Source organism: Pyricularia pennisetigena, chromosome 2, assembly GCF_004337985.1.
Source record: "Pyricularia pennisetigena strain Br36 chromosome 2, whole genome shotgun sequence".
NCBI classification, from domain to species: domain Eukaryota; kingdom Fungi; phylum Ascomycota; class Sordariomycetes; order Magnaporthales; family Pyriculariaceae; genus Pyricularia; species Pyricularia pennisetigena.
In genome coordinates, this window is record NC_043741.1 from 5,934,874 (window position 1) to 5,961,142 (window position 26,269).

At 51.2% G+C, this 26,269-nt stretch overlaps 7 protein-coding genes across 7 annotated transcripts; 4 read left to right on the forward strand and 3 right to left on the reverse strand.

The window, feature by feature from the left end:
• Positions 1 to 1,436: 1,436 nt before the first annotated feature.
• Positions 1,437 to 1,778, forward strand: PpBr36_01655 (uncharacterized protein; the record flags this gene model as incomplete). Its single annotated transcript, XM_029888839.1, has 1 exon — positions 1,437 to 1,778. The coding sequence occupies one exon, from the start codon at positions 1,437 to 1,439 to the stop codon at positions 1,776 to 1,778; it is 342 nt and encodes a 113-aa protein (XP_029751945.1).
• Positions 1,779 to 3,813: 2,035 nt separating this feature from the next.
• Positions 3,814 to 7,015, forward strand: PpBr36_01656 (uncharacterized protein; the record flags this gene model as incomplete). Its single annotated transcript, XM_029888840.1, has 3 exons — positions 3,814 to 4,848; positions 4,955 to 5,188; positions 6,329 to 7,015. 3 exons carry the CDS (start codon positions 3,814 to 3,816, stop codon positions 7,013 to 7,015), a joined length of 1,956 nt encoding a protein of 651 aa, XP_029751946.1.
• A 1,939-nt stretch (positions 7,016 to 8,954) lies between these two features.
• Positions 8,955 to 9,713, forward strand: PpBr36_01657 (uncharacterized protein; the record flags this gene model as incomplete). Its single annotated transcript, XM_029888841.1, has 1 exon — positions 8,955 to 9,713. The coding sequence occupies one exon, from the start codon at positions 8,955 to 8,957 to the stop codon at positions 9,711 to 9,713; it is 759 nt and encodes a 252-aa protein (XP_029751947.1).
• A 1,542-nt stretch (positions 9,714 to 11,255) lies between these two features.
• PpBr36_01658 (uncharacterized protein) lies at positions 11,256 to 16,674 on the reverse strand (the record flags this gene model as incomplete). The annotated part of the gene is made up of 3 exons (XM_029888842.1): positions 11,256 to 11,299; positions 11,373 to 12,987; positions 13,057 to 16,674. 3 exons carry the CDS (start codon positions 16,672 to 16,674, stop codon positions 11,256 to 11,258), a joined length of 5,277 nt encoding a protein of 1,758 aa, XP_029751948.1.
• Positions 16,675 to 17,979: 1,305 nt separating this feature from the next.
• Positions 17,980 to 18,078, reverse strand: PpBr36_01659 (uncharacterized protein; the record flags this gene model as incomplete). Its single annotated transcript, XM_029888843.1, has 1 exon — positions 17,980 to 18,078. A coding segment is annotated over one exon (99 nt), but the record flags the coding sequence as incomplete, so codon positions are not given.
• Positions 18,079 to 19,308: 1,230 nt separating this feature from the next.
• On the reverse strand, positions 19,309 to 20,613 carry PpBr36_01660 (uncharacterized protein; the record flags this gene model as incomplete). The annotated part of the gene is made up of 1 exon (XM_029888844.1): positions 19,309 to 20,613. One exon carries the CDS (start codon positions 20,611 to 20,613, stop codon positions 19,309 to 19,311), a length of 1,305 nt encoding a protein of 434 aa, XP_029750962.1.
• Positions 20,614 to 22,152: 1,539 nt separating this feature from the next.
• Positions 22,153 to 23,682, forward strand: PpBr36_01661 (uncharacterized protein; the record flags this gene model as incomplete). The annotated part of the gene is made up of 4 exons (XM_029888845.1): positions 22,153 to 22,177; positions 22,240 to 22,630; positions 22,696 to 23,072; positions 23,126 to 23,682. 4 exons carry the CDS (start codon positions 22,153 to 22,155, stop codon positions 23,680 to 23,682), a joined length of 1,350 nt encoding a protein of 449 aa, XP_029750961.1.
• Between the last annotated feature and the right edge of the window lie 2,587 nt (positions 23,683 to 26,269).

Genomic DNA, 26,269 nt, shown 5'->3' on the forward strand with positions numbered 1-26,269 from the left:
AACGACGACACAGGACGAGTTGCCCACAAGGCACGGTCAGCGGTGGCTTTTCCTGTGTTGGTCTTGGCAGCGATGTAGCGTGAGATCCGTCCAATCCAAGGCCTCGATGACCGCCTTAGCGCATCGCCTGCTGCCACCACTCCCTGCCAGACGAGTCTTAGCGGTGCTCATCAGTTGTCTGCTGGTTCGAGAGAAGCAAACCCCCAAAAATCCGACAGCGCGGATCGTCGTTGGACCCAAACTGTCGGTAGTCCTTTTCTTTTCTTTTCTTTTCTTTTTTTTTTTGTCCTTTGTTTTTCTCTCTTCTCTTCTGCAGTGAACGAACGCCGAGGTACGTAGCAAAATACGAGTCGCTGATTTGGATCGCCTCGTGTCATTCAAAACGGAAAAACGTCAACGGAGGGAAAACCATGAGAACCTTGAAAGACTTGGACAAGGATTGGGAGTGAATCTTATTTAGAACAGAGTTGATTGAAGAGTTTGCAGAGATAAAAATGAATCCCGTGATTTCCGCACAGCAAAAATCTCTCAATCGTTCCTGACTCAACCACCAGTTCGCTCTACAAGGGCAGGCCATGTAACATTCTGTAACGTATCGTGCCTGCCAGAATGCCTTTGTACAGTACTCCGATGTTCCTGGCCTTGCCTCCACAGAGCGCCGGGGAGCTTGTCCTCCAGAAACACTCCACTCATTCATTATTTTTACCAGGAAAGCGCTTGAGCCCGTGCTGCTGTGTTTCTATTGTCGCAAATATGAAAGCCAAATCGGGAACACGAGCAAAATATGGTTCGATCGCAGTCTCAAACCATACCACTCGTCCGACGGGCCCCCATCGGAGGTTTTGTATTCAAACTCGGTATTCCAATCCAAGTTGGGTAATTTCAAATGTTTACGGTCCTACTACATCACGGAAGATGCCTCTGCAGCCCGGGTTTTATTTACTTGTCAAAAAGGGTCCAGGTCCATTGACCAAAAAGCTATGGCCAAATACAATGACGGTTAGGCCTCCAAGGTTTCGAGCTAACGTCTCCCCCTCCTTTACATTTATGCAGCGGCGAGTCTTGGCGGCACTTGGCCACCACGTCCATCCTCTATCTTTTCGGGATCGAATCAAGCAGGATTCCGCCACTTCTTCAGAGTGGCCAAGTCTTTGACGATACTGGCACTTTGGTGGTTTGTGTATTATTGATTAAATTAAAATAAATAACTTGTCAGTGCAACACAGGACGGGTTTGAAACAAGCGTCGTTCTCGGGTTTTTCTTTTCGTCTTGAAACTAGAAGCGGAAAAGGGATTCTAGATAGATAGTAGGTAAGGTAAGGTACAGTAGGTAATAGCGGGCGGAGGTAGGTCTAGGTCCCAAAATAAGTAGACCTGTACGCAAGAATGATCAAAAATGAACCCGGCCATCCAATTGGTCATCATACCAGCTGGTAATGACCGATCAGCAGGTGGACGCGAGCGGCAAGCCAAGAAGGCCTACCAGGGAGTACGAGAAGCGCCAAGCAAGGGTCAGGTTTGCCAATCCCAAGGGTCAAATACCAAAGGGCTTGGAGATGTTTCCTCTGCCGACCGGCGTTATTGCAGCGCTCTGCCAAGCCCCCGTGCCGAGCTCTTTAGTCAAGATAGGGCCAAGTTCCGCACGAATGACGCGCTGGGTTTGGTTCGTTTTATTTCTTGTGGTCGGTTTTTTTTTTTTTTTTTTTTTTTTTTTTTTTATGGTTCCTTTCCCCCCTTTTCATCTGGGCAAAGCAAAGCAAACACACAATAACCTCTGACGCCAATGTTCCTGGCAAAAAAACTGGCCATTTCGTTTCTGGACTTGTCATGCCCGAATCAGGTGGGAGATCATCGTCCAGGATGTGTGGCGACGAGGAAAAAAACGGTGAGTTCGTTGTTCTGAACTGCAATTAGTTGAATGCATGCCATGCATGCCATGGCCATGACAAGAGAAAGAGGTGGACGTGTTTTACGTAGTACGGTTTCTATTTGATACAAATTTAGACGAGGCCTAGAGGATTGGCGCCCAGAGGGTTGCCAAGGTTGGTTCAAATGCCGAGCTGCAAATTGGAGTCGCGCCAATACACTTGCGACGTTGTCGCCTAACAAAGCCTGGATCTTTGGATCATTATGAGGTACGAGACTCTATTATCCTTATCAGTCCACTTCTTCCAAAGCTCACTGTAACATGTACCCATTACAGTGATCTTGAAATCTGCCCGCTTGCAGAGTGGGGCATCGAGATGACTGCCGTCCGATCAATTTGAAGAAGGACCCGGAAAGAGAAAGAGAGACAGAAACAGAAAAGACTTTCAGTCGAAAGGAGAATGAGATTTTTTTTTTTTTTTTTTTAAAAAAAAAAGTAAGAACCAGAAGAGGCTGGGGAAAACGAGAGAGAGAGATAAAGATAGCAAAAAGAAGAGAAGAAACATAAAGCTCGATGAGATGCGACTCCCAGTACTTTTTGCTACTTGCCTGCCGGATGCTGTAGCGTGTTCTTGGAGGTTTCATTCCATCGACGGGGATGCACTCAGGTACCAACGGTTTGCAGGCAACTGAAGAGAATGCCATCCACTCACGATAGCAATTCAGATCCTATCCATACCAAGATGCGTGCGCCGTTCTCAGCTTATTCGCCTTTCCCGGGTGCCCAGCCTTGTCCCTAACAATTCCTTCGTGCCAGCTGATGAGAGGTAGGCTGGGCGTTGCGGGGATGAATTTTTTACCCTCCTGCTTTTTTTTTCTTTTTTTCTTTTTTTTTTTTTTTTTTTTGCGACTTTTATTGTAATTTTTATTTTATTTTTATTCCTTCTTTTTCTTTCTTTTCTCCAAATTTTGTTTTTCTTAGTTTTCCTGGGCCCGACCCTCAAAATTTTCCTTATGCTCAGCGCCAAGTCTTGCCGAGCTCAAGGCCAAGTGCCAAGCAGCACGCACAAGGCAATGAGCATTGTCATGTCTCGCCCGCCATGGCGCCGTCTGTCCCCTTGGTTCTTGGGGGGTTGATCGTCAAAAGTCTTGGATCATTTTGTCCTTGTACTCTGCTGTCGCCGCCTCGATTTCGGGTCTGCCGGCACGGTCAACGTACAAGCCTCTTTCTTGTCCTTTTCTTTGCTTTGGCTTGGTCTTATTTTTTTTTTTTTTGGTTTCCTTCAGGCAGGTTTTTGCCCTTCCGGATCCCATGATATGAAGCCTCAAATCCACCCGGTCTGGTCTCTTCGAGCCCATGCAAAACAATTCTTGCTCTCTTCACAAATCAATCTGCTATAATACTTGTTTTTTGTGCCTTGGAACGAAAAATAAGACTCCGGCATCTCCCGTTGACTGTGTTCTAGACAACGAGACAGTGAACATATATTACATTCGATTCCACTTTTAACCTGCATAACCCACAGAATCTACAGTCATACACGCCCATCAACCTGGAAAGCTATCTTCTCAGACTGAACTTTTCTCTAGCGCCTGCATCTCGATTGAGCTTTCTGCTTTACCTAGGTAGTCTACCTCCCTAGTCGATCTTCGACCTGGGCCTCGAAACTTTACACGTGACGCAGCATCGCTTAAATATATCGCCCGTTGCGGACATTAGCAAAGGTCACCAGGCTGCACCGCATATCTACGTCTACTAGAGACGGATATCTATCTTACAACTATCATCAACTAGAGAGGGAAACATCAAGTACTCAATGAAGGCAGGGGTCCCCGCCTGACACCACCAGAGTCGAGGCGCAAAACCTACCCACTTGAGGGCGTCTACTGTTCCATTGCTCCTGCCAGGCTTGGGACCGGGCTGCCTGGACGGCCCGGTAGGGAAAAATGGTGGCCTCACTCTTTGACTTTCAAAGACGACGAAGAAAGATCTTGGATGAGGAGGAGGCAAAAGGTCAATCGTGCCTTGGCCGCGAATCACTACGATCTTGCGACAACCGGGATGGCGGCCCCCGTGTGGTGAAGCCCGTCCTATCCGAGACCTGCAGGGCTCACGCCGTGGCCACAAAGGACACCAGGACTCTGGACTGTTGCGACGACGAAGATGCCGAGCGCGTTAAGATCGACATTGGGAGCGGCACCACTCGTCGCGTCTTCTTGGTACACAAGGCGCTCCTGCGACACTACTCGGAGTACTTTCGAGGGGCTCTCCGCGGCAAGTCGGCCCTGCAGGAGGCGGCAGATGAGGAGTTTTACTTCCCAGAGGTGGACACGGATGGTTTTATGCGCTTCGTCCGCTGGCTGTATATGTGCCGGACATGTAAGAAGGGCGGCTGTCGGCTGTACGAGTCGGACCACAGGTGCAGCGGACAGCATTCAGGGACAGACCCGGACGGCATGTGGTGCGGCGTCAAGCTCGAGCACGACTACGCCCTCGGCGACTGGCTGCTTTGTCCCCGATACTGCAGCTTCGTCATGTCGCACTTTGTCCCGCACGTCGACGATTCGATGAGCCCGGAGCGGCTCAGATGGATCCTGGCCAACACCGGGGCCGACTCACCAATGCAGCGCTTCACGAGGCACTACGTGTGTTGGCTCAAGCTGCGCTGGGCAGACGGCAAGTGCCCGGCCGACTGGGCGCAGTATCCGGACCTGGTGGAGCTCGACGATGGATGGGCCTCCACGGACCCGCGGAGATATCAGCTCGAACACTGGGAGTCCGAGTGCAGCGTGCCAGCCTCCGAGGCCAACGCCATGTGCCCGCACCGGATCGCAGAGTCTTCACGAACGGACTCGGGCTCTGGCTCGCTGTTGAACAACAAGATCACGAGAGGACTCGGCTCAGCACCGAGGAAGAAGTTTTGGGAAAAGTACAGGGATCCACTCAAGGCATCATTTGGCCTGCTGGTCCTGATTTATCACGTAAGTTTTTGTGTTTCTCCTTTTTTTTGTTTTTTTTTCTCTAGCTTTTCCACGACGGCGCAATCCTGTGTTCACCTACTTACCATACCCACCTACCCACTTATAGTTTCTCTTCCCTTTTGCCTGGGTCGGCATATCTGCCTTTATCGTCGTGGTAGACGACGACCCTCTACTATTCGAGGCATCCAAATACTACAGTCTCATCACCGGCTGTCTAGCAGTCATTGGCATATGGCCCATCTGCATGCGGATGATGAAGATGTACTTTGCCATGGCATGCTCCATACTTGTGGTGATAGCAAGCGTGCTGTCATTTGCGTCGTCCTCGACCTGCTTAGCTGTAAGTTTCCAGACTAGCAGTCTCGTCATCTTTGTTGACGGACAAGACCGAATGCCTGGAATCTTCCCGCTGACACAGCTTTTCATCAACAGGGAGCCGACAGAGACGTGGAACGATCGATCTGCAAGATGGAGATAGGAGTAGGAGTCCTACAATTCTTCTACTCGTTAATTGTGGCGACTTCATATAAATGGTAGAAGTTGTTGCATCATACGATAAAACTTGGGAGGGTTGAATGTCAAGAGAGCGTGCGTTCCATGGGCAAAAGAAATGATGCATATTGTTTGGCGTTTTGGAGGAGTTGCTTTTCTGTCTCTTTTTCTCCCTCATCTTCTTCTACATTTTTCTTTCCCCTTTGCACGCACGCAAAGGAACGACATTTGGGTCAAAAGGCCTCAACCTCAAATTTTGAATGATTTCTGCGTGGGTAGCAGCAAGCTGGAGGAAGGCGTTCTTTTTGGAGATACCCAAGCAAAAGCAGGATCGAATGATGGCCTGTCTGGAGCAGATCGGCGTTTTGTTTTGGCGTCGTTATGAATGAGAACAACTACACAGTACATGCTCTATAAAATAGGCTCCAAATGAAACAACCGGGCATTGAATTTATGAATGATTACTCTCTTCTGTTTACAGCCAGTTGCCCGTTAGAGCTAGCTACGGGTAGATAGCTTTATCGATTGCTGAAAAAAATCATTGTGGAGCTCGACCCTGGTCTTGCTTGCAGACGGCTTTGGCTCGCGAATTGCATGAAAACCAATTGGTTGTCAAAAGATCAACCAAACACAACTTGCTGCAAAGCTTTATCTCTTTCTTGTAGACCAAAAGCAGATCCAAAAAAAAAAAAAAAAAGAAAAGAAAAAAAAGGAAAACCCCTCACGTTCACGAGGACTTAACCACGACTAAGTCAATCTACAATGCAAATACCAAACACAGTCCGGGTAGGGCTGGGAGCCCATGTCTCCAATCGCACCGTCTACCTCAGAGTGCAGCCGATGCCGGAAACGCTGTCCGAAAGACGGGCGGTGCTTCGGATGCTGCAGCGCTCCGGCGATGTCGAAGTCTTCAAGAAGCTGCGCGTATGTTTTGTCTTGTATGCAAGCACAAACGTTGTTCATTACAAGGACTGACCCTGAAACCCAGCGTGACGATTCCTTCATCTCCATTTTCCGATCCAGCAAAGACGCCGTAGACCTCGTCAAGCGCGCGCCGATTAGGTACGAACTCGTCGTAGAGAACACAGGCGTCAACATGGAAGGCTCGGGCGACATTACCCCGGTGGTCGCCCCGATCGAGACCATGTCGCACGGCGCGAGCGACACCGGGACGTCAGCATCGCAGCAATACGCCGAACTGCAAGAGGACGAACCGTCCTTGGAGCAGCTGCCGTCGACGCCCAACCAGCAACAGGAACACGGCGACTCGTCGGCGCACCTTTCGCCCTTTTCCACGGTGCAGCAGCGCTCCTTTATGCTGTCTGCCTTCATCACCAACCTGCACGCGCACTACACGCACATCCGGCGCTCGCGGCTGTACGGGCCCTGGGAGCGCGAGAAGCACGCTGCCGATACCTTCATGTCGCGGGCGCTGCGAAAGCTCGTGCCCTCGGATCACGACACGCAACCTTTTGCCGACTGGATCACGAACGACCAGCTGAACGAGGCGAGGATCGAGGAGCACGACGAGCAGCAGAGGTCCGGGCTGGCAACTACGTTCGTCGAGACTCGCAAGGCCAGGAGGGGGCACAAGGCGTTGCTGTGGCAGAATATGGGCAACGTGGGCCAGATACCCGTGCTTACGGATGATGTAGATGATGTAGATGATGTGTGATTTCTTTTTGCAAGGTTGACCATCAAGTACTGCCGCCAGGGTTCGCGGAAAATACGCGCAACGGCCTTGTTGCCGCGGTTCTGGCGTAGCTACTATGTGCCATGGACAACCCATACCCACTTTAAATGGGGGTAGGTTTCCAATGGCTACGACGATATGAAATATTACGACGCAGACAGCCCTCGAACTCGGAAAACGATACAAGATAGCATGCTATCTCTCAGAGAGACCTTTTTTCCCTCGCAGCTACTCCTAGGAACAAGGTTCCATCAGGAGAGGTGCAGAGGCATTCTTTCGTCCGGCATCCTCGCTCGATTCATTCGATCTATTCGATCCATTCGTCAACCCGTATACAAGCTTGACGCACTGTTGACCGACAAGTGCAGTCGAATTACGGAATCAAGCTGTGGAGTCTCAGTCTCCTCTGCAAACTTTGAATTGCCAGCGCCACATGCGGTCATTTATGCTGCCCGGCTCGCGATGGCAATGAAGTTGACCATGCGGGCAAACCGACCCAAGGGCCCCAAGGGTGGTGCGGTATGTGTGCGGCGAAATTAAAAGGATCTAAATTCAGGTCTAGGCATAGTTGGGGGGTTTCATCATCGATTTCTGGCAGACGTCGCCTGATTCTCGTGTCTAGTGTTTGTTTTTTTTTTTTTTTTTCTGTCTTTTTTTGTGTGTGTCAAGATTGTGGCTGAAGAGTTCGTCTCAAAAATGAAATGGCAGCTGTCTGTACCCATCTGCCTCCACAAACTCCCAGTCTTGGCTATGATACCAGCGCTAGCGGATAGGGAAACGTCCAGGCACCGGTGTCTGCTTCCGTCGTAATCACTGCAGACATGGCAGACATGGCCATTCATGCGGCAGGCCCGGTCGGACATTGGCCGATCGTTATATGGATCAGCCTAAAACAAGAACTAAATCTAAGATTCTAGAACTACTACGTTAGAAGCAGTCCAACCCAACTAGTTCTCGACAAAAGTGTTATCTAGAACCGCCGACTCTAAAGAGATTTGCGGCTCATACCGCTTGATGTCCTCGCTGGCATCAAAGACATTGCCAAGGAAAAAGAAGAAGAAAAAAAATAATATTCAGAACAATAAAAAAAAAAAAAAGAAGGAAAGCTCAGTACCACCGGCAAGATAGCATTGTACAGTTAACACTTGGGTTACTGCAGAGGACAAAGACAGGCAAGCAAGGACAACATACGAAGAAGCAATAACAAGACAACAGTAAATAGAAGAAAATGTGCACCCGCCAGCAGAGTCTTCTCGTTTATGCGTCAGGGGGGGTTTTTTTTTTCCCTGTGTGCACTGGCCGTCTCTCCTGCGGCACCAGATCAGCTCCAGTCCCGGCAGGATGACACTAGGTGTCTTAAGCAGCCCTCAAGTAATCCCAACGACGATCTTGGGAGGTATCCGGCGATCAAGGGACAGAATCCTACAATTTGACGACGGGCTACGGTCACTAAACATGAAGTGTAATCTGTTGAAACCGATTTTTGTTTGCATTCCGGTTCTTGTCTATTATTGTTATGATCCCCTGCCTCGGCCCTTCCGTTTCCCCCTTATCCTCACCTTAGTTCGACCTGGGTCTGGGATTTCCCGTTGCTTTGAGCTCGCCGCATGAGGTAATATAGGTCATACTGGATATTTCCTTATGTTTTTGCCTCTCCTGCCCACCCAATCTCATATAACATCTCTCTGCGAGCTCGTTCCATCGACTCTAGCCGACCAGTGAGTTTAGCCGTCAACAGGACCAGTGCCTTTAGCCGTCAACAGGACCAGTGCCTTTAGCCGTCAACATTGGGTACCACCCGCCTGATATCGCCAGAGTCGACAACCCGTTCCTGTGATCATCATTGAACTCGGTTTCAGGGAAAAAGAAAAAGATAAAAAAAGACGCAGCAAAGCAACAACCCACACCATAGTCACTCATCATGGCCGCCACTAGCCACAAGATTGGCACCTTCTTCCTCCTGGGCGCCGTTGCCCTTCTCGTCGTCACAAACATAACCGCGCCCGTGGTCAAGACCATCTCGCTTTTGAGGATAGACATCAACAACTCGACCACCACGCCAGACCACCACCCGGTCCTGGTCCTCGGCACGTACGGCTACTGCATAAGCAACAGCACCAGCGGTCAGCACAGCAATAACGCCAACACGACCACCAGTGAAAACAGCAATGAGACGACGACGACCAGCAACAGCAGCAGCAGCAGCAGCAGCACAGGCGGCAACCGCTGCTCGCCCTTGCAGTTTGGTTACAACACGGTCAGCGCGGTCGGCGACGCGGCGGGGCTACAGTTCACAGGCTCGGCGCTCGACACGGGCGCCGCCGCCTCCAAGCTGACGGTGCTGCACCCCATCGCGGCCGGCACGTCGGCGCTCGCCGCCCTGCTGTCGTTCGGCGCCGGAAGCTCCGGCAGCTGCACGGCGACCTTTGTGGCGCTGCTGGCCCTGTCCAGCACCATCGCCGCCCTCGTCGTCGACTTTGTCGTCCTCAACATGATCCGCTCCGGCCTAGACGAAACCCCCGCCGCCGGCGCCGCCGCCTCCTTCGGCCCTGGCATGTGGACCCTCTTGGCCGCCGCCGCCCTGCTCCTGCTCGGAACCATCATGTCCCTGTTTGCTTGCTGCGGAGGCGGGCGGCGGAGCACGAGGGACGCCGGGTACTCCAAGGAGATTGACGACTAGCTTTTGGGCGGGATACTTGTCGAGTTCCCACATTTCAAGACAAAATATATATATATATATATATATATATAAAAGAGGATGACGGGAGGGAGCCATAACAAACAAAAGATACCACAGTCCAATTTTCTTTCTTCTTTTTTTTCCCCCTCCCCCCCCCCACCTTGGACATTCTTGCCGATGTTCGGTATACTTTTTTGCGTGATACACAGAGGCATGAGCGACCGTTTTTAGAAATACACTTAGACGCACATACGACCATGAGCTACGACACAATATGGCCTATCGGGGTCCAGTCTATCTATCCCTTCTCCTACCTCTCTTTTTTCTTTTTTCTTTTTTTTTTTTTTTTTTTCTTACTTCTTCTTTTCTTTTGTCATTTTATCTTCTTATACCATGATATCCTCGGCGAGTTTATATTTGGCCTGTACAATACCTTTCACCTTTTTCAACATAGACATTCTCTGTACATATCACAAGAGACGAAAAAGATTTCTAACTACTACTAAAAAAGGGGGGAAAAAAAAAAAAAAAGACTACTTGCTCTCAATCCAATGGAGCCGTTCAATGGGAAAACAGTATCGTCAGAGCTGCTCCATGCTCTGTCTGACGAATCCTCTGAGCTCAAAAAGATGATCTCCAGACGTCCACACACGCCGAGGACTTATACTCTTTCTTGTGCATCCTAGACGAGGGCGGATCAAACTGTTTGTTAGCTTTTCAGCCCGAGGGCAGGATTGTATCTTTTTTTTTTCTTCCCGAATTTTGCATCGCCCTGGGTCAAATGACAACAAGAGTAGACACACAGATGCAAAGACACTTCAGTTGCCCATTATACCACCATAAAATGGGTGGCAATTATTGTCATAAATCATCGCTGGGTAACAAGGCAAAAAGACTTCATCCGAGTCCTCCCCGAAACCCTTATACTATCCTATCTAATCTGAACACCAAACCCCTGCTTTTGTTTGATGATTGAATTTGGCAGTCGACTGCACCGAGAAAAATGAAACCTTTGACCATCATGAAAAACCCCGTCCGTCTGACCTCAACCATCTTCCGGAGAAGAATAAAAAAAAAAAAAAACATATCGACTACCATTTATGCACTGGGCATATGGCCTCATCAAAACTTGATGAGAATGCAAGGCAGTGATAGAGAAAAAGTAAAGAAAAAATGGAAGCTCAAAACAAAGACCACGCAGCAAACACTCTATACAACGCTTGCTCTTCAAAGTATTCAGACAGAGAAACTGTGATGATCATAAGTAACAAAATGGTAATGTCTTCATGCTGGGCAACATGAGTTTGGAAAGAGTATCGTTATGTAAAAGATGGTATCGAAAAGGCAATGATTATGTGAAAATGTTTTAATGGCATGATGGGTGTACACACAAGGCCCCGGGATGGCCTTTGCGTCCATGGTTTCGTTGCAAATATATGCATCCAGGGATACGCCCGCTGGGAAGTGTCGAATGAGAAACTCTGGTGCTTTTTTTCTTTGTTTTTTTTTTTTGTTCTTTTTCTTTTTTCTCCTTTGGCACATCTAGAAGGTCTCCGATTCTTGAGACGCAATTGATCCAAAAGTATCTGAGAAAATTATGTCAGCACCATATCCTGCTTGGGCAAATTATATCATATTAAAGACTAAAGTTGAACATACCTCGCTTTCGGCGCCTGTCGTCCTCAGTCTTGGGTGTCATGGCCCTGGGCCCGCTAGGCCGTCGGGTGGGGACGCTACCGAGTGCACCGCTTAGGTTCCTGTTCTCCAAGCGCGGGCTCTCGTTGTAGCTGGCATGTGTAGCTGTGCCATAGCCGCTCTCAACGCTGTGGAAGGGAAGCGGGCTCGGGCTCGACTTCTGCAGCTTGGAAATACGGTTTGGTGTCGATCGGCCGTCCAGGGGCTCCTTGGGCGGACGAGGGGGTCCTGACGGCGAGAGCGCGGCGGGAACCGGCGAAGAGCCCCAGAACTGCGGCTGGTGCTCCTGCTGGGCCGAAGCTGACATGTCGCTATAACGATGCGGCCGCATGTTGGCCGCCTGGCCCTGGAGGCGGTTCAAGCTTGTGGCAGATTCCGCCCAGTTGGCTGAATTTGGCGACCTAGGCGCGCCATAGTCTTCGGCTTGGGTCTCTATGGCGACCTTGTGGGCCTGCTGTCGCGGCCGCGGGTGCTGTAAGTTCAGCGAGTCACGGTGAGCCTTGTACTTGGGGTCTTCGGGCTCAGGAAGAGCATCCTGTGAGAAGCCAGAGTGAAGCTTGTCATCGCCGTATGGATCAACGTGTGGGTCGCCGTCGTAGCTCCAATCGGCGTCTTTCTTCGAGTCCTTGCTGCTACGGAAGACCCTGCCTACGCTGGACGTGGTTGTCTCTGACCAGCGCGAAATTTTGGGGAACCAGTTGGATGAGCCGGAGGACTTGTGCTTTTTGCTCTTGTCCTGAGGAGTATTCTCGTTGCTCATAGAGCCCTGCGCCGGACCAGGGAGCGGCGGCGTCGAGATAGACATGCTTCCGCCTGAAACGTTTCGGGACCGTGCCATGTTAGCCATTTCCGGATTGGCGTACTGTTCCTGGAGCTGGTATCCGCGCTCGGGTGTACGATGTTCAAAGTCTTCCTCGTTGGCCTCCGGGACCGTACTTATACGGTGGTCAGAAAACTTGCGATCATAGCCAAGCTTCGTTGACCCGACACGGGCTTGCGGGATCGAAAGATGACCTGACTGGCTTGCATGGCTGGCAGTTGAGGTACCCGCGTGGCCTTCGGGTTCGTAGCCACGGTCGTGCTCGTACTGGACCGCAGGCTGCAGGTTGTCGAAGGACTGTACGTCCGCACCAATAGGGGTGAATCCTCCCGCACCCGCACTTCCACTACGGATTGCAGTCTGCGTCTTCAAGGTGTCGACCTCGGTGAGGAGCTGCATGAGCATGTCCTCGATCCTCCCGAGATCGTTGTTACCCTTGGTGCTCAGGCCTTTGAGAGCTCTGCGGAAGAGGTTTTGTTTCTTGGTGCGCAGTTCTTCAGTCCCTGTTTGAGAACCGCCAGCGGTCTGCATGGGAGAGCGAGTTCCACCGACGCTGCCGGGGAATGGCCTCGGCCCACCCAGATGACGCTGTACTGTCTTCTCGGTGTTCTCTTCGACTTCGCGAATGATTACGTCTTCCGAGTCCGCAATCATGTGCTTGATTTTCTCAAACGACTCACGCATCTCGGCCGCGGACCGGACGAGGGTCATCAAGATTTCAGTGTCCCGAGCGCTTCGTTGAGCATCCCTGACCATGAGCTACGAGGGACAAATAAGGTTAGCGAACGCAACCCACGGTATAGTTATCAGTGTCTCCGGAGAACTTACATGCTGCATCAGGGCGACAATATCCTGTGACTCTATGCGGTCGATTCCGGCGCCAGTAGACGGATCGAACAGCGGCGAGCCCAATCCTTGTGACATGCCACTGAGGTGTCTTCCTCCCTTGGGAGTGTAGAACGGATCATCCATGTTGGATGCGTTCATGGGTTGAGAAAACTCAACTCCCTTGCCCTTACCCCTGGCATGGTCAGGCGTCTTGTTGGCACCCTGTGAGATGTAGCCCTCGTCGACTTTGTTGTGCAGGGGACTGCGGGTTCCAAAGTCAGCGCCAAAACCTGGGTTCTGGTACACCGGCGCGCTCCCACTCATGACGTTGTCACCAAGGCCTGGGAGGTTGACATGAGGACTGTTGCCCTCGAAGGGGTTCGTTACAAGAGTGTCCCTCTTCCGGTCGTCAGAGTTGCGTTGCCAATCTTCGTGCTCTTGGCTCGGCTGGCGGTTGTGCGACGACGCCAAAGCAGCCGCGGTCGCAATGGCAGCAGCACCAGCCGCAACGCCAGCCGCGGTTCCAAGCCCATTACCGCTTCGCTTGGGTGTCTCTTGCAGACTGGAGTTGTCGTCCTCGTTCCTCGCAGGAACCAGCCGAGTCGGCGTCCTCTGGCCTGACCAGTCCTGGCTGCTCCGCCGCGAGCCATCGAGACGGCCTTCGACAACTGAGGGGTTTGACTGTTCGTAAAAGCCAATCTCTGGGAGAGGGTCTTGCGCATCTGGGACGCCACTAACACCCATTCTTGGTCGGTCATATTCGTCCAGGCGGTCGACGCTGTGCATCGGGGTGTTCGCCGGCTGGTGGCCATCCAAAGTTCGTTCCTTGAACGACTTGTTGCGCTGAGGGATGTTTCCGGGAGATCCGGTCGGGCTTCTCTCTACATCTTCATCGACAGTCCTCATATCGCGCTCCCTAGCACGCAGGGCCTTAGACGCTGCCGCAACGGCAGCTCCGGTGATGGCAGCCTCTGAAGCGGTGGGAGAGTGGCGTCCGGATGACTGGGACGCAGGAACCTTGCGACCATATTGGTCAAGCTCATACTCGCCGGCAAATGCGGATCGAGGCTGGCTGCGGTCGCGTGAGAAATCAGACGCATGCGAGTTGGTGGCATCTGGCGAGGGGGGCGAAAGTACTGGGCCACCCTTTGCAATCATCGGATCCACAGAGTGCTGGCGGGAGGGGTCCCGAGATCCTTGTTCATCGAAGGCTCGCATCGAGTTCTGGGCGCCATAGCCACCGCTTCCACGGCCGGAATCGGTCATGACCGAGCCGTCGAGCATGGAGCCATCAATGAGGGAGGCAACAGCTGACTCCACACCCATGGGAATGTGTACAAAGTTTGGATTAGCTCCAATGCCCCGGACGGCCTGGCCTGGGGAAGTTCCTTCAATCTCGCTCTCAGTCGGATTTCGGTAGTCGTATCCAGAACTTCTGAGACTACGCTCATCATGATCGAAATCCCGGCTCATGACATTGCTCGGTATGGACCCAGGTGTGCCGGGAGCATGATAATGAGGAGACTTGGTAGGAGAGAATGATCCACTTGTCCTCTGTGTTACTCTCGAGTCGCGATTCTGCTGCACTTCGCTTCCACCCTCGGTGTATCCAGAGACACTTGGGATAGGGCTCAAGCCACGACGCTCCAGTCCATATGGCTCGTACCTGAGTGGAGCAGGAACATCCTGCTGGTTGTAGTAGTACCCAGCTGGCCCATCATACGAGTATTGGTCGTCATCCACCTCATCATAATCATCATACTCCTCTTGAAGTCTCCGTTCGTCGTTGTTGGCATATTGCCCATTCGCAAAGTCTTCCGCAGTAGCACCAGTGCCGGTTCGTGGCAGAGCTCTAAGGTCACCGTGGGAGACATTATGGTGGTGCGCTCCTAGCGCTGCCAGTGTCGCCGGTTCAATAGTCGGTGTTAAGTTGTCATCCGTGGACGTACCCACAGCCCTTCCAGTTGTGGTTTCGTGGGTTGAGGGAGTGTCTCCGCGGGCAGATTGTGGATGGTCACTCTCTGCAGACATGATAGATGTCCGCGTAAGCTCAGAGGGGTTAATCTCGCTCATAAGCGGCATTGGCGGCCGCGGCTGGAATTCTGATTCGTCATCGTACTCTTCAGCATAGTTGTCAGCAGGGCGATTCTTCGCCTCGGCCCGGCGACGCTTCCGCTGCTCCCTGGCTTCGTTGTGACCCATGGCCGCTGCCCCCAGCCCTCCGACCATGGCACCAGCTGCTGCCGCCTTGAGGTTGCCATGGCCTGGACTATCGGTGTCGCGGCTGTATTCTTGTATTGATTCCTGTGAAACACTCGGTGCGGGACTTTCGAGGAGCACATTGCGAGCCTCTCGGTCCCTTGGCTCTCTGGGCTTGCTCGAACGCTCACTGACACCCGACCTACGCTTGTCGGACTCTTGGTCATCTCTTGATAGGGATGTCCCACTGGTTGAGGTTAGGGAGCTGCGGCGACCATGGTTTCTGCTTTGCTCCCGTTTTAAAGCATTAAGCTCCGGCAGGATTAGACGACGGATTGCATCTTCAACAGTCTCAAGTAGTTTAGGGTTGTTAATTGATGAGGCTTTAGATGTACCAGATCGGACAGAGTATTGATCGGACCGATGGCTAGGGGTGAGGCCGGATGAAACGACGCTTGAGTCGGCTGCCGAGACGGTAGATTCTTGATGACTGCGGCTGGATTTTCTCCGGGACGACTTCTCTTCGTCCCTGTGCTTGTCGCTTGTGCTGCTTGTGCGACTTTTGCTCTTGTGCTTTCGCTCAGACCTCTCGCGGTCTCTATCCCTGGTCTTTGGCAAGACCACTCGCTCCTTGTCTTGTCGGCCGCTACGTACCTTATCGGCAGCCGCAGCCGCGGCAAGACCAGCGGTAGCGCCAGCGATCACATTTCCGGTTCGCGAAGGGCTCTTGTCTCGCCTCCTCTCTGGCGACTTGCTGGATGGACCTGAGCCGTCCAAAAAGCTGTCTGTGGGAATGGCTGAGATTTCCGACATGTTTCCTGGCTGATACGAGACCTTACTGCTGTCGGTGGTGGTCGGAATCAAGGGACTTGCGGGGCGCCGGCGCCGGCGGTCAATCTCAATGTCAATTGGCTGGTGGGAGACATTGGACTCCTCAGTAGCCGACACGTACGAGTTCATACTGTGGGCGTCGTCGCCTTCGGGCACGGAAAGGCCCTCGCCCTCAAAAACGGGGCCGGTGGGCGTGGCCGATGCCGACGTCTTCCTCGTGAGGGAGGCCTTGCGGCTCCTGGTCTCGGTGATCTGGATGTGATCGTTCTTGCGATTCTTTGACGGAGTCAATCGCACGCGTACGCTAGGTTTGCGCTCGCTCCCGTCGCCCGAGGCGCCAGTACCTTTGCCACCCTCAAAATATTCTATGAGCAGCGATGTTTGAGAGCGATTGTGCTTCTGGCGTGTCTTGATGGTGACTGGAGTGCCGTCGTCTGGAAGCGAGTACGAGGACTTGGCTTCGATAGGCCTCGAAACATCGGTCGCCAGATCGGTTTCCAGCTCGGTTGGTGAGGTAGTTGTTGAATCGGTCTCTGTAGGAGCGGGGAGGGGAGGCGGCGCTGCTTTTTTCTTGGAATCAGCACCCATTGTGGATACCTTTTTTTTTCTAGGGCCAACGTTCTTGGATCCCCGTAATGCCGGCCTGCCAACCCAAGACCCGTCCCTGTCGCGCGCCGATTAGACGTCTTGGTTTGCGAACCGTGGTGTACGGCTCCTTCTCTCCCCCTTCAAAAGCCCTTCTTTTGTTTTTTCCCCCCTCTAGGATGATGCGAGAAGGGAAAGAAGGGCGAAAAAGAAACGCGGGTGGCTAGTAATGATGCCGGGTAGGGAGGTATTGTCAAATTGGCCCGGCGCCAAACATGGGAGCTTGAGGGAGCTGGATTGGTTGAAACTCTGGAGACGAGCGAAAAGTGGTGAGCAAGTGCCCTTGCCGCGGAAACTGGTGCAACGTCAAGGTAGGTCGGTCCAGCCCCCAGCCCACAAGTCCCCAGCCCCCCCAATGTGGGCCACCGCAGGCGACTTGCAGCTGAGCAACAGTAGCGGGACGCGAGTGTCAGGAGGTTGCGTCTGAGGTGACCAGCACTGGAAGGCAAAGAGATCGACGACGCACAACGAATGAAAAGGAATAAATGGCAGCGCTCAAGGTCTAGGGTGGTTGTTTGTAAGGTATGGGTGGTAGCGTATCTGCGTGTGGTATGCGGCTTTTCCAATGCCTTGCTTGGACGCAGAAAGCAGCGGTCAAGTGTGGATGGATGGACGATGTACGTGGTCGAGGCAAACGTTGCCGAAGAGAGAGAAGAGTGAGGTACTGAATAGAGAGGCACAACGAGTGCCCGCAGGAAGCAAACCGTTGCCCTTCACTCTTTGCTTCTCCCGAGGTACCTGGTTTTTTGACTTTTAATCTCTTTTCACCATCGAAGCCCGCGCTGCAGACCGTTCGCGGGGGTTTGCTTCTCCCCCAAGGTCTTCCACGGAGCCAAGCCGTACAGTCAAACAGTGGCGCTCAGATGTGCCCAGCGCTGTACACTAGGTAACCGAGCCTTTGCCCGGTGGAAAGACGTAAAAAGTGGGTGATGTGGTGCGAGTTAGTGTGTGACAGGGAGAAGCCGGGAGACGTCTTGCAAAGAAGCTAGAAATTTGAGAAGCAATTAGACTAGAGGGTGAGAAAATTTCGCAAAACCCTTGGGCCGTTTGTTTCCCACCAGTACCGACTGAATGAACGCGTTGGTTGCGTCTTTGTATTAATTAAATTCAATCTCTCTCAGCAGGGCAAGGAGTTCCATGTTGACCAAGTCGGCCCAACATGACTGGGACTTGATTGCATGCACTACGACAATAACTGTACTCGATGCTTGGTGATCTGTTTTTATTTTATTTTTATTTTTTGTGTTTTCACGTCGGGATGAGCCACCACAGGGGGGCGACTTTGATGCGCTGTCCCTGCTTGAAGATCACGACCAATGGGCTTCCAGAAGAGCCACGAGTCAAATTCTTTGGGCTGCAGGAGTTCTGCGGGCGAGCACAGTTGTGCTGAGGGCAGGTTTTTTTTTCAATCTAGCTTTGGCCAATGAAGCAGGTCTTGATGAGGCGCAATTCACAAGCCTCCCTCTTCTCTCTCCCTCTGTGTTTCCGAAGCATACATACTCCGTACTCGAACCTCGTTGAACCAAACATGGCTTTCTACATTAGGATTCCCTCAGGCACTGTCATACATACATGATCGAAAATGGTATCATGGCTTAAACCGCTGAGATATCAAGCTAACTACCAGCCTACCACCTTTTGAGTTTTTGCTTCCTGTTGCTATGGGAATCAAAATTCAGCCGAATGGAGCCGCCTTGATCCCGAACCCCAGCCACCCCGCTTGTACCCTGGGTCCATCTGAACAGCAGCCTCCGTCTATCTTGTTTGACAAGCCAGACAAGGTATCTTAACCATGGGTGGAGCTTGGCCCAAGCTTACCTGACAAACATCATGAACCTGGTCATTTTTACTGCCTGGCAGGCTGGATGGTGCGTAAGCGCTGTCAACCGAGTCGATTTTGACAATCTGGGGATGGGACTTCTTCCCCAGTATGTATGTTTGTGGCTTACGGGTCAGGAGATCATAGGGCGAAACACTAAACTTTGATGCAGAAAGCACCCCGGGAGCGATCCAACTCTTTGCTGTCTAGTTTTCACACATTCAATTCAAGCTAGTTTTGGCCATGTCGCAAGATTATGCGGACAGTAGTGGAACAAGGTACACACCCACCCGTACAGTACAGGAAAGGCTGCCGTCTTTGGCAAGGTACTACTACTTGTGGATACAAGGTGGTCCGGTCCACCCAAGCCACCTCAAATTCAAGATTGGGCATCGTCAGGCCACCCACCTTACATACAAATTGTGCGCTGTCTATCACAAGCTTAAGCCTATTCGGTCGACGGAGTCGGCAGTCTTATCGCGTTCGTCTGTTTGAAAGTGCCATGTGCGTCATTCACGATGCTTCCAGACTGGTTAGACCCTCGCCTTTGCACTTGATCGGGAACTCTTTTATTTCCTTTTTTTCTTCTGTAGTTCGCAACCCTCTCGAGTTACTGATAATGGCACTTTGTGTAGCACTGATGTTGCAGCTGAAAACATATCTATATATAAAACCAATTCAGAGTGGGGGTATTGCTTTCCATAACATCGATACTCTTCTGCTTTCTGCTAGGGCTTTCTATGCACTCTCCAAAAAATCTATCCACTTTCATAGTGCATCAGGCCACCAACACTCCTGAAGAAAACGGGATTGTCCTCAAAATGGGTCAAGAAACCCCCCTTGAGAATTCTCTTCATCATTTCCACACGGATAAGGGCAGCCCATGTGTCAATCCAAAATGTAGTGCCTGCTGCCGTAAGTTTGTGGCGGTATCGAAGAATCGTGGGGTCGTCAGCAGGGTCGGGCTCATCATAGGCATTCTTTGGCTGCTCAGGGACGGAATCGCGCCATCCAGGACCCTTGTTCGTTTCAAGCGAGGTAATGATGCTAGCGAAGCTGGAGCGCAGATTTCTGCGGCTTCTTTTGGATATCGATTTGGAACCCTTGGCGAGCTCGCTCATACGTTTAACGAGGACCCTTGGATCGACATGGAGATTCATCTTATCGCCAGTCTCGCTCTCCTCCAGATTTCGTGTCACTTCGAACAGCAAGGCAATGTTGACTCCAGCCGAGATTTGCACGTCCACATCGCCGCTGTCTAGTTGCTCGGAGAAAGCTTCGAGCGCCTCGTAACTCTGCGCGTCGAGACTGTCAAGGCTCGTGGCAACAAAAGCCCAGGACTGAAGGGCCGCCGACACAACCTTCCCGCTGTCAAAAGCGTTGACCTGGCCGCCATCACTTTCAATTATCGTGATGAGATACTCAAGAAAATCTTCCATCTCCGCTTCAAGGCCACCGCCATAAATAATGGCGATACTCATAGTGTAAAGTGCATCTGCCTTCACGTCTTCGTCCCCCTCATCTTCGCAGACGTTCTTGAGCGTCTCGACAATCTGCTCGCACATATCATCGTCGGTATATGTGAGTATGGTCACTGCAAGCGCTTTGATAGCGAACGACTTCTCTTCTGTGCTCGTTCCACTCTTGATGCTCTTGAGAAGGTTTGGAATAATCTCGGACACGGATTTTTCGAGCTTTGTCTCTGCGTAATGGTGGCGAATGAGATGAAGGTATGCCTTTAATATTCCACTTCTGCCGGCGCCGCTGCTGTGTTTGCGAGATGGAAGCTCGGCGATACAGGCATCTAGTCTTTGTTCCCAAGGGGCACTGGATTCGGAATCCGAACCCGAGTCCGTCATATGGTCACTGCCATCCTCATCTCCCGAGGGATACCGAGAGCTCGGGCGTGAATTCGGTCGAGAAACGCCTGGAGATGTGATGGGGGAGTTTGTGCTCGAGTTGAGACCGGACTCGGGCCGCGACCTGGCCTTTCGAGAGATCGTCTTGCGGCTCTCGTTCGACTTGCCACCACTAAGCAGGATCTGCTTCCTAAGATCGGACATATCGCCGGCGTGCCCAAGCTAGAGCCAGTGTAAATATATGGAATCTAGTGGGTTCGAAACGCTATGGGCCGATGGATAGTGGGTTAAGCAGAGCCAGTATAAAGACGTATGCTTTCGGCGGTGCTTCGGAAATGGAAGAGCAGGATTTGGTTCTATGAGACTAATATATAGCACGGATTCTGGCTATTCGAGCTGGTGATGATAGAGCCAATATAAAAGCATGAGATCAGGCATTGATGCATTTAGACTTCCCTCGTGGCGCCAAAAATTGAGGAGGATGTTTTTATATTATCTTTGTGTATCGTAAGTCAACAAAAAAAAGGTCATAAATCACGTCAAAAGCAGGAACGAAAAGTTGGTGTGTGCATCAGTGGCAAAGATTCGTTGGTGGGATGATGATGAAATAGGTGTGCTGGCTTGGAAGGTGCCAGCCCCGAAGCTTGCTAAACTGGGTCCTAGCGGGGTTGGGTTTGGAGGTCTGGTGCCGATTCACGTCCACTTAGCGTGGCCCAGTGCGAATATCTCCATTGCCCGACTCCCCCTGGGCTGAAGTACCTACCCGGTCCTACCGTACGTGGTAAGTAGTAAAGAGCTTGCATGTCGGGCCCCATCAAGCGAACGGCAAATAAAACCTCCAATCCCTCTTATGTGGTAGGGTGACGGTAATCTAACTGTTCTCATCCCAAGACAATAAAAAAAGATCGTGGGGATCTTGATAAAAATGCAAGTCTTATAAGCGACTCGGCTGCACTATGAATCAGGGTGCATTCCATGCCCGCCTTATCTACCAGTTGTGGTAACTCAGTTACTATATGGCGGGGTTGTCAGTGTCCTGTGCATGCTGGCGTGTATCAGATCGGGCTACTTACTGTACAGTACAAAACATGATCACATGCCCTCAGAAACTACCCATCTACTTTGTATCTTTTTCTTTCCTAGGTACCTGCTAGAGAGGTTTTGGCTTCCGCCTTAGGTTGAATACTTAATTACCACCTGAACAACCATTACTTTACATACCAAACCCATCAAAGCCAAACTCGGCCTCACAATACTTTCCATATCGGCCATTGCGGTGGGGACCTTGGCCAAAAGGGTACCTCCGCTCTTCTACTACGTACGATCAGTGCCGGCCGGATCATCTGCCCCACCTCCCCCAACGCCAACTACCTTGGTACCCTTGCTTCCTCACCTCCAGCTGCCTCAGGTAAGGTACTTCCATCGAACGTTCCCCGCCTATCTACCTACCTAAAGTAGGTATCTACCTATCGTCAACCTCAACCTTCAACCTCTCATCCTGACCTGCTACTTGCGCACCCAGGGTAGCTAGCTATCTGTGAATCTCCTTTCCCATTACCATAGGTCTTGACGACCAAACCTTGTTATTCGCACTTCATTTTCAACATCGAGCTGTGCCGACCATTCCATACAACCCTCGCCTCAGATGCTCTTCAGATTAAGGCGTCATCTTCCTCGACAACACCCCACCACTTCTGCAAGAAACGCTTTGTCCTTGGCCTAGGTCTACGACTATCATACGCAATGTCTTCGTCAACGGATAAAGAAGGTCAGGATCTTTGCTTGATTGGATATCATTTCGAAATCCATCTAACTCAAATATCTACCCAGTCATTGTGACTCTGTCTCAGACGGGACCAAAATCTGTCGACATGACGTTTATCGATCGACGGCTTACACTGAGTGCCGAAGACGGCAGGGTCGCTATCGGCAGGACTTCTAAGAGCATTTCTAAAGGCCGTGTTGCGACCGACGTCAACGGCCTTTACGACTGCGCTGTCATGAGCCGAAACCATGCCGTTATTTATACCAGATTGGGGGATGTTTTTATCGAAGATACTACATCTATGCATGGCACCTTTGTCAACGGGACTGATATCCGCGGGCGCTCCCCGCACCAGCTTCGAACTGGCGACGGCCTCCGTTTTGGGATTCCCATCAATCGTGGCGAAGATTCCTTTTCACCTGTTCTGGTTACGGTTGGCATTGACAAACAAGAACGGTTAGTTGAAGGATGACACGGAAATTCTTTTATTTCAATATCCTAACAGCTCCTTTTTACTTTAGACAATTGCCTTTGATTTTCGGAGTTCCAGATGCGTCAGAATCAGAGCTTGAGGCTTCTGATGGCGAGGACAACTACCACGATGATGACTTTACGCAAAGGCCAGCGACATCTCCACAGGTCGTGGATCTGACCTCACCGGTCAGCTCTCCGCCACTCCATAGCAGCCCGAACCCATTGCCCGTGTCGGATCTCGATTCGTTCACCGTTAAACAAGTCGTCAATGTCGAGGACGTCATCACCGCTTCGTCACTGCTTGGAGGATCTGCTATGTCCAGTGACGGAGATCTCAAAGATGCATTGTTCGATTCTAGCAATAATGATGCTGGAGATTTCGATGAAGATAGTACCGACAATGTCGATTCAGAGATTTACTCCGGTAAGTTACAAAAGTCTTTCATATCTGACGAGGTCCTCTAACTCTTTTTTTAGAAGAAGTAGATCCATCTATTTACGACAAGGTCGATTCCGATTGCGGCTCGGATTTCGAAGACCCTCAAGATGCCAAGAATCCTGAAAATACTGATGGTGCAGAAGACATCGAAAACGTAGAAAACGCCGAGCCTGATGTCTTCGGTTGGCCTAAGAGTCCCGAGCCCACGGCCACCATTGAAATCTCCACTATCACTGGGCCTGCTCATCTCCTTCCTCCTACAACAAATGAACCAGTATTTACGGTCTATGCCGGAGATGGTACTGACCGGCAAGAGACGTCGAGAAAGAGAAAGGCAGCCGATCTTTCTGAAATCACCAAAGAAGAACTCACATGGGGTGTCCTATGCGAGGCGGTAGCTGAAGAGCGCCCTGCACAAGACCAGGAGACTGTATCGGTAGCCGCGCCGGCCACTCCTATCTGCTTTGTCGACAATCCTCGACCATCAAAACGGTTGCGTCGCTTTGCGGCTAGCCTAGGTTATGCAGCCCTTGGAGGCATCACAGCCGCTGCCGTTACGTTTGGGTCTCTTGCCTATACGGCACCAAGTTTTTAGTCGGGGCAGAATCTCACCTTTCCGATTCACCGGTTGCCCGCTATGTCTGTTATGGGTTGGTTGTTTTTGATTCCTGTGGTACCTTTTCTCCATTTTGATTTACGTTGAGTCTAAGACTTTGGGACGTGTTTATTTTTCTTTACTATCTACATCTCCTGTTCCTCACGAGATGCTTTCTTACTTATCCACTAACTACATCTTTCCGCGATTTTATGAGGCAAGACCGAGGGGCTGGCGAACAGGCCTTTGTCAATGTGGGCGGGAATATGCATTCATGTTTCTTTTTGCAAAACCTTTTAAATTGACTGCAATGGCGTCTTGGCGGAGGAGCACATGTGTGTATGGTATTTCTGTCTTTGAACCAGTCAATATAGCGAAATTCCCAGCTTGCTAGATCAGAGGTTTAGGGTATCGCAACTCATCCCGAACGTCACAGAAATTGGCGTGACACGTACGGATGAGGATGGTAGCCTCTCCCAAGGGCTGGAATGACGACATGTCAATTTCCTAGCTCGGGTGTTTACTGCTCGAATACCATCCTCTCAAATCTATTGAGACTTTCTTCAAGGTCTGTGGAAACCAACTCTATTCACAAACAGCCTGCTATTACCATTACCTTAGCCAGCAATGACTTGACTGAAATTATAGTGTGTTTTGTCACAACGGGAAGCAGTTATCGCCACGGTTTCGATAATTTCCTTGTTATTCTTTCTTTTCGTCTTATGTGCAACGCCGGGCGAGCTGACCGTAGACAACAGGACGAAAGCTGATATTCCTGCGCGGAAAAAATAACTCCTATCAAAAAATCTCTCGTGGCCAAGATAAGAGACAGAGCTATTCTCTGGTGGCATCATCTGGGAGCAAAGATTTATATGATGCGGGTGACCAGAGGTAGAGAAGGACAAGGACAAAATGCATGTAGCTATGGGTCGGACACATACGATGCTGGAACTCTATTGGAAGCCAGTGTTGACTACAAGCTGAACTGCAAATGCAATATCTCGCAAACCATGGTAGCATGTTTTCAATTGGCAATCGATAACGATGATAGTAACGGTGAGGTCAGGGAGGTAGAGAGGTACCTACTACCTATCTGGGTAGGTAAGACGCACAGTTTACCTCTTTTGTTTTCGTGCCTTCCTTGCACACACAAATGCCTGGCATATCCATATGATACTTCTCGTCACGTTCATTGCCCACCACTTACCTATCTACCGACTTGTCTGAATAGGTTACTTATGCCGGTCCGACGGGTTTTCATGATACCGTAACATCTGCGGGTCTGTTCACACACAAATTTGCAACAAAAGTGCACATTTCGGGTTGATCTAGTCAGTTTTATAAGGTCATGTGCGCTTCCACGAGAATCCGAGGATGCCCAACTCGGCCGCGTTCTCGATGGAAAAGCCGCATATCGTCTCTCCGACATAGATTTCCTCCAAGCAATGAATCCTTCTTCGCAATTCGAGCATGTTCTCGGTCAGATTCGGAAGAAACATTACGTCAAGAGGATTGAATTTGTCTGCTCCAGCGAATAAGAGCTTGAGTCGGCCTGGCAAAGACGGCTACGCGCATCAGGCAACCACACCAACCCTCGCCAACAATCACTTCATCAATGCACCCTCTGATCCTGAGTCCCGTATTGTATGAGTCTCGACTCTGTCAAGTACCTAGCGGCATATCATCTCCGCCAAAAGCGGGGGCAGCTAGCATGTCATATTCATCATCACCCAAGGGCAACATATTGCATGAGAGTACCTACCTACCTAATCTAACCTCAAGACGTATGATATATATTTCAAGAATCTTGGTAGGGTCCTTTTGCCCTGGCAAGCTGGTTGGCTCATGATACTACTTCCTGACCGGTTCTCGCGTTGCACTTCACCATCTAGTTCTGCATTATCGGAAACATAATCAAGGAAATTTTGGTGTACGTTCCGCAAAGCGGTCTGCCTCTTTGATTTCGATCGGGATGGGCGCACTGCCGTTAGTAGGTCGACTGAATTGAGAGGCGGAACACACCTCTGTGTGATCAGCCAGTGGCTTTTCTCTCTCTCTCTCTATTAGTGCTCAAATTACAATCAAGTTGTTCAACCCATCCTAGACCGTAGGTTCCTCCGAGCACATATGGTTGACATGAAGTTGATGAGTGACACCGGTTCATATCTTTGGGCCGCCCTGTCAGACATTTTTAGTTCAAGGCCAGCTTCCGTTGCTTTCTTGAACAGGATCATGCACAGACAGCTTTCCGAAGTCTTGGATAGGGATAATTTGTGGCGCTTTTCATTACAATTCTGCCGCACTCCGGCTAGCTGCAGGCCTTTTCTTCGGCCCCGCCGCGTTCGGTAGAACGTGGAAGCAATCTCTCTTGGCGCCTCGTTTCTTCTAGACCTAGCAGAAGCGCTAAAAGGCTGGTGTGGGGTTGCCGCCGGCAATGACATACGCAACTAACACGCACCAACAGCTCGGGTGACTTCTGGCGTCCCTGGCAGCCCCCCCCCCCCCACCCCCCCCCCCCCCCCCCCCCCCCCCCCCCCCCCCCCCCCCCCCCCCCCCCCCCCCCCCCCCCCCCCCCCCCCCCCCCCCC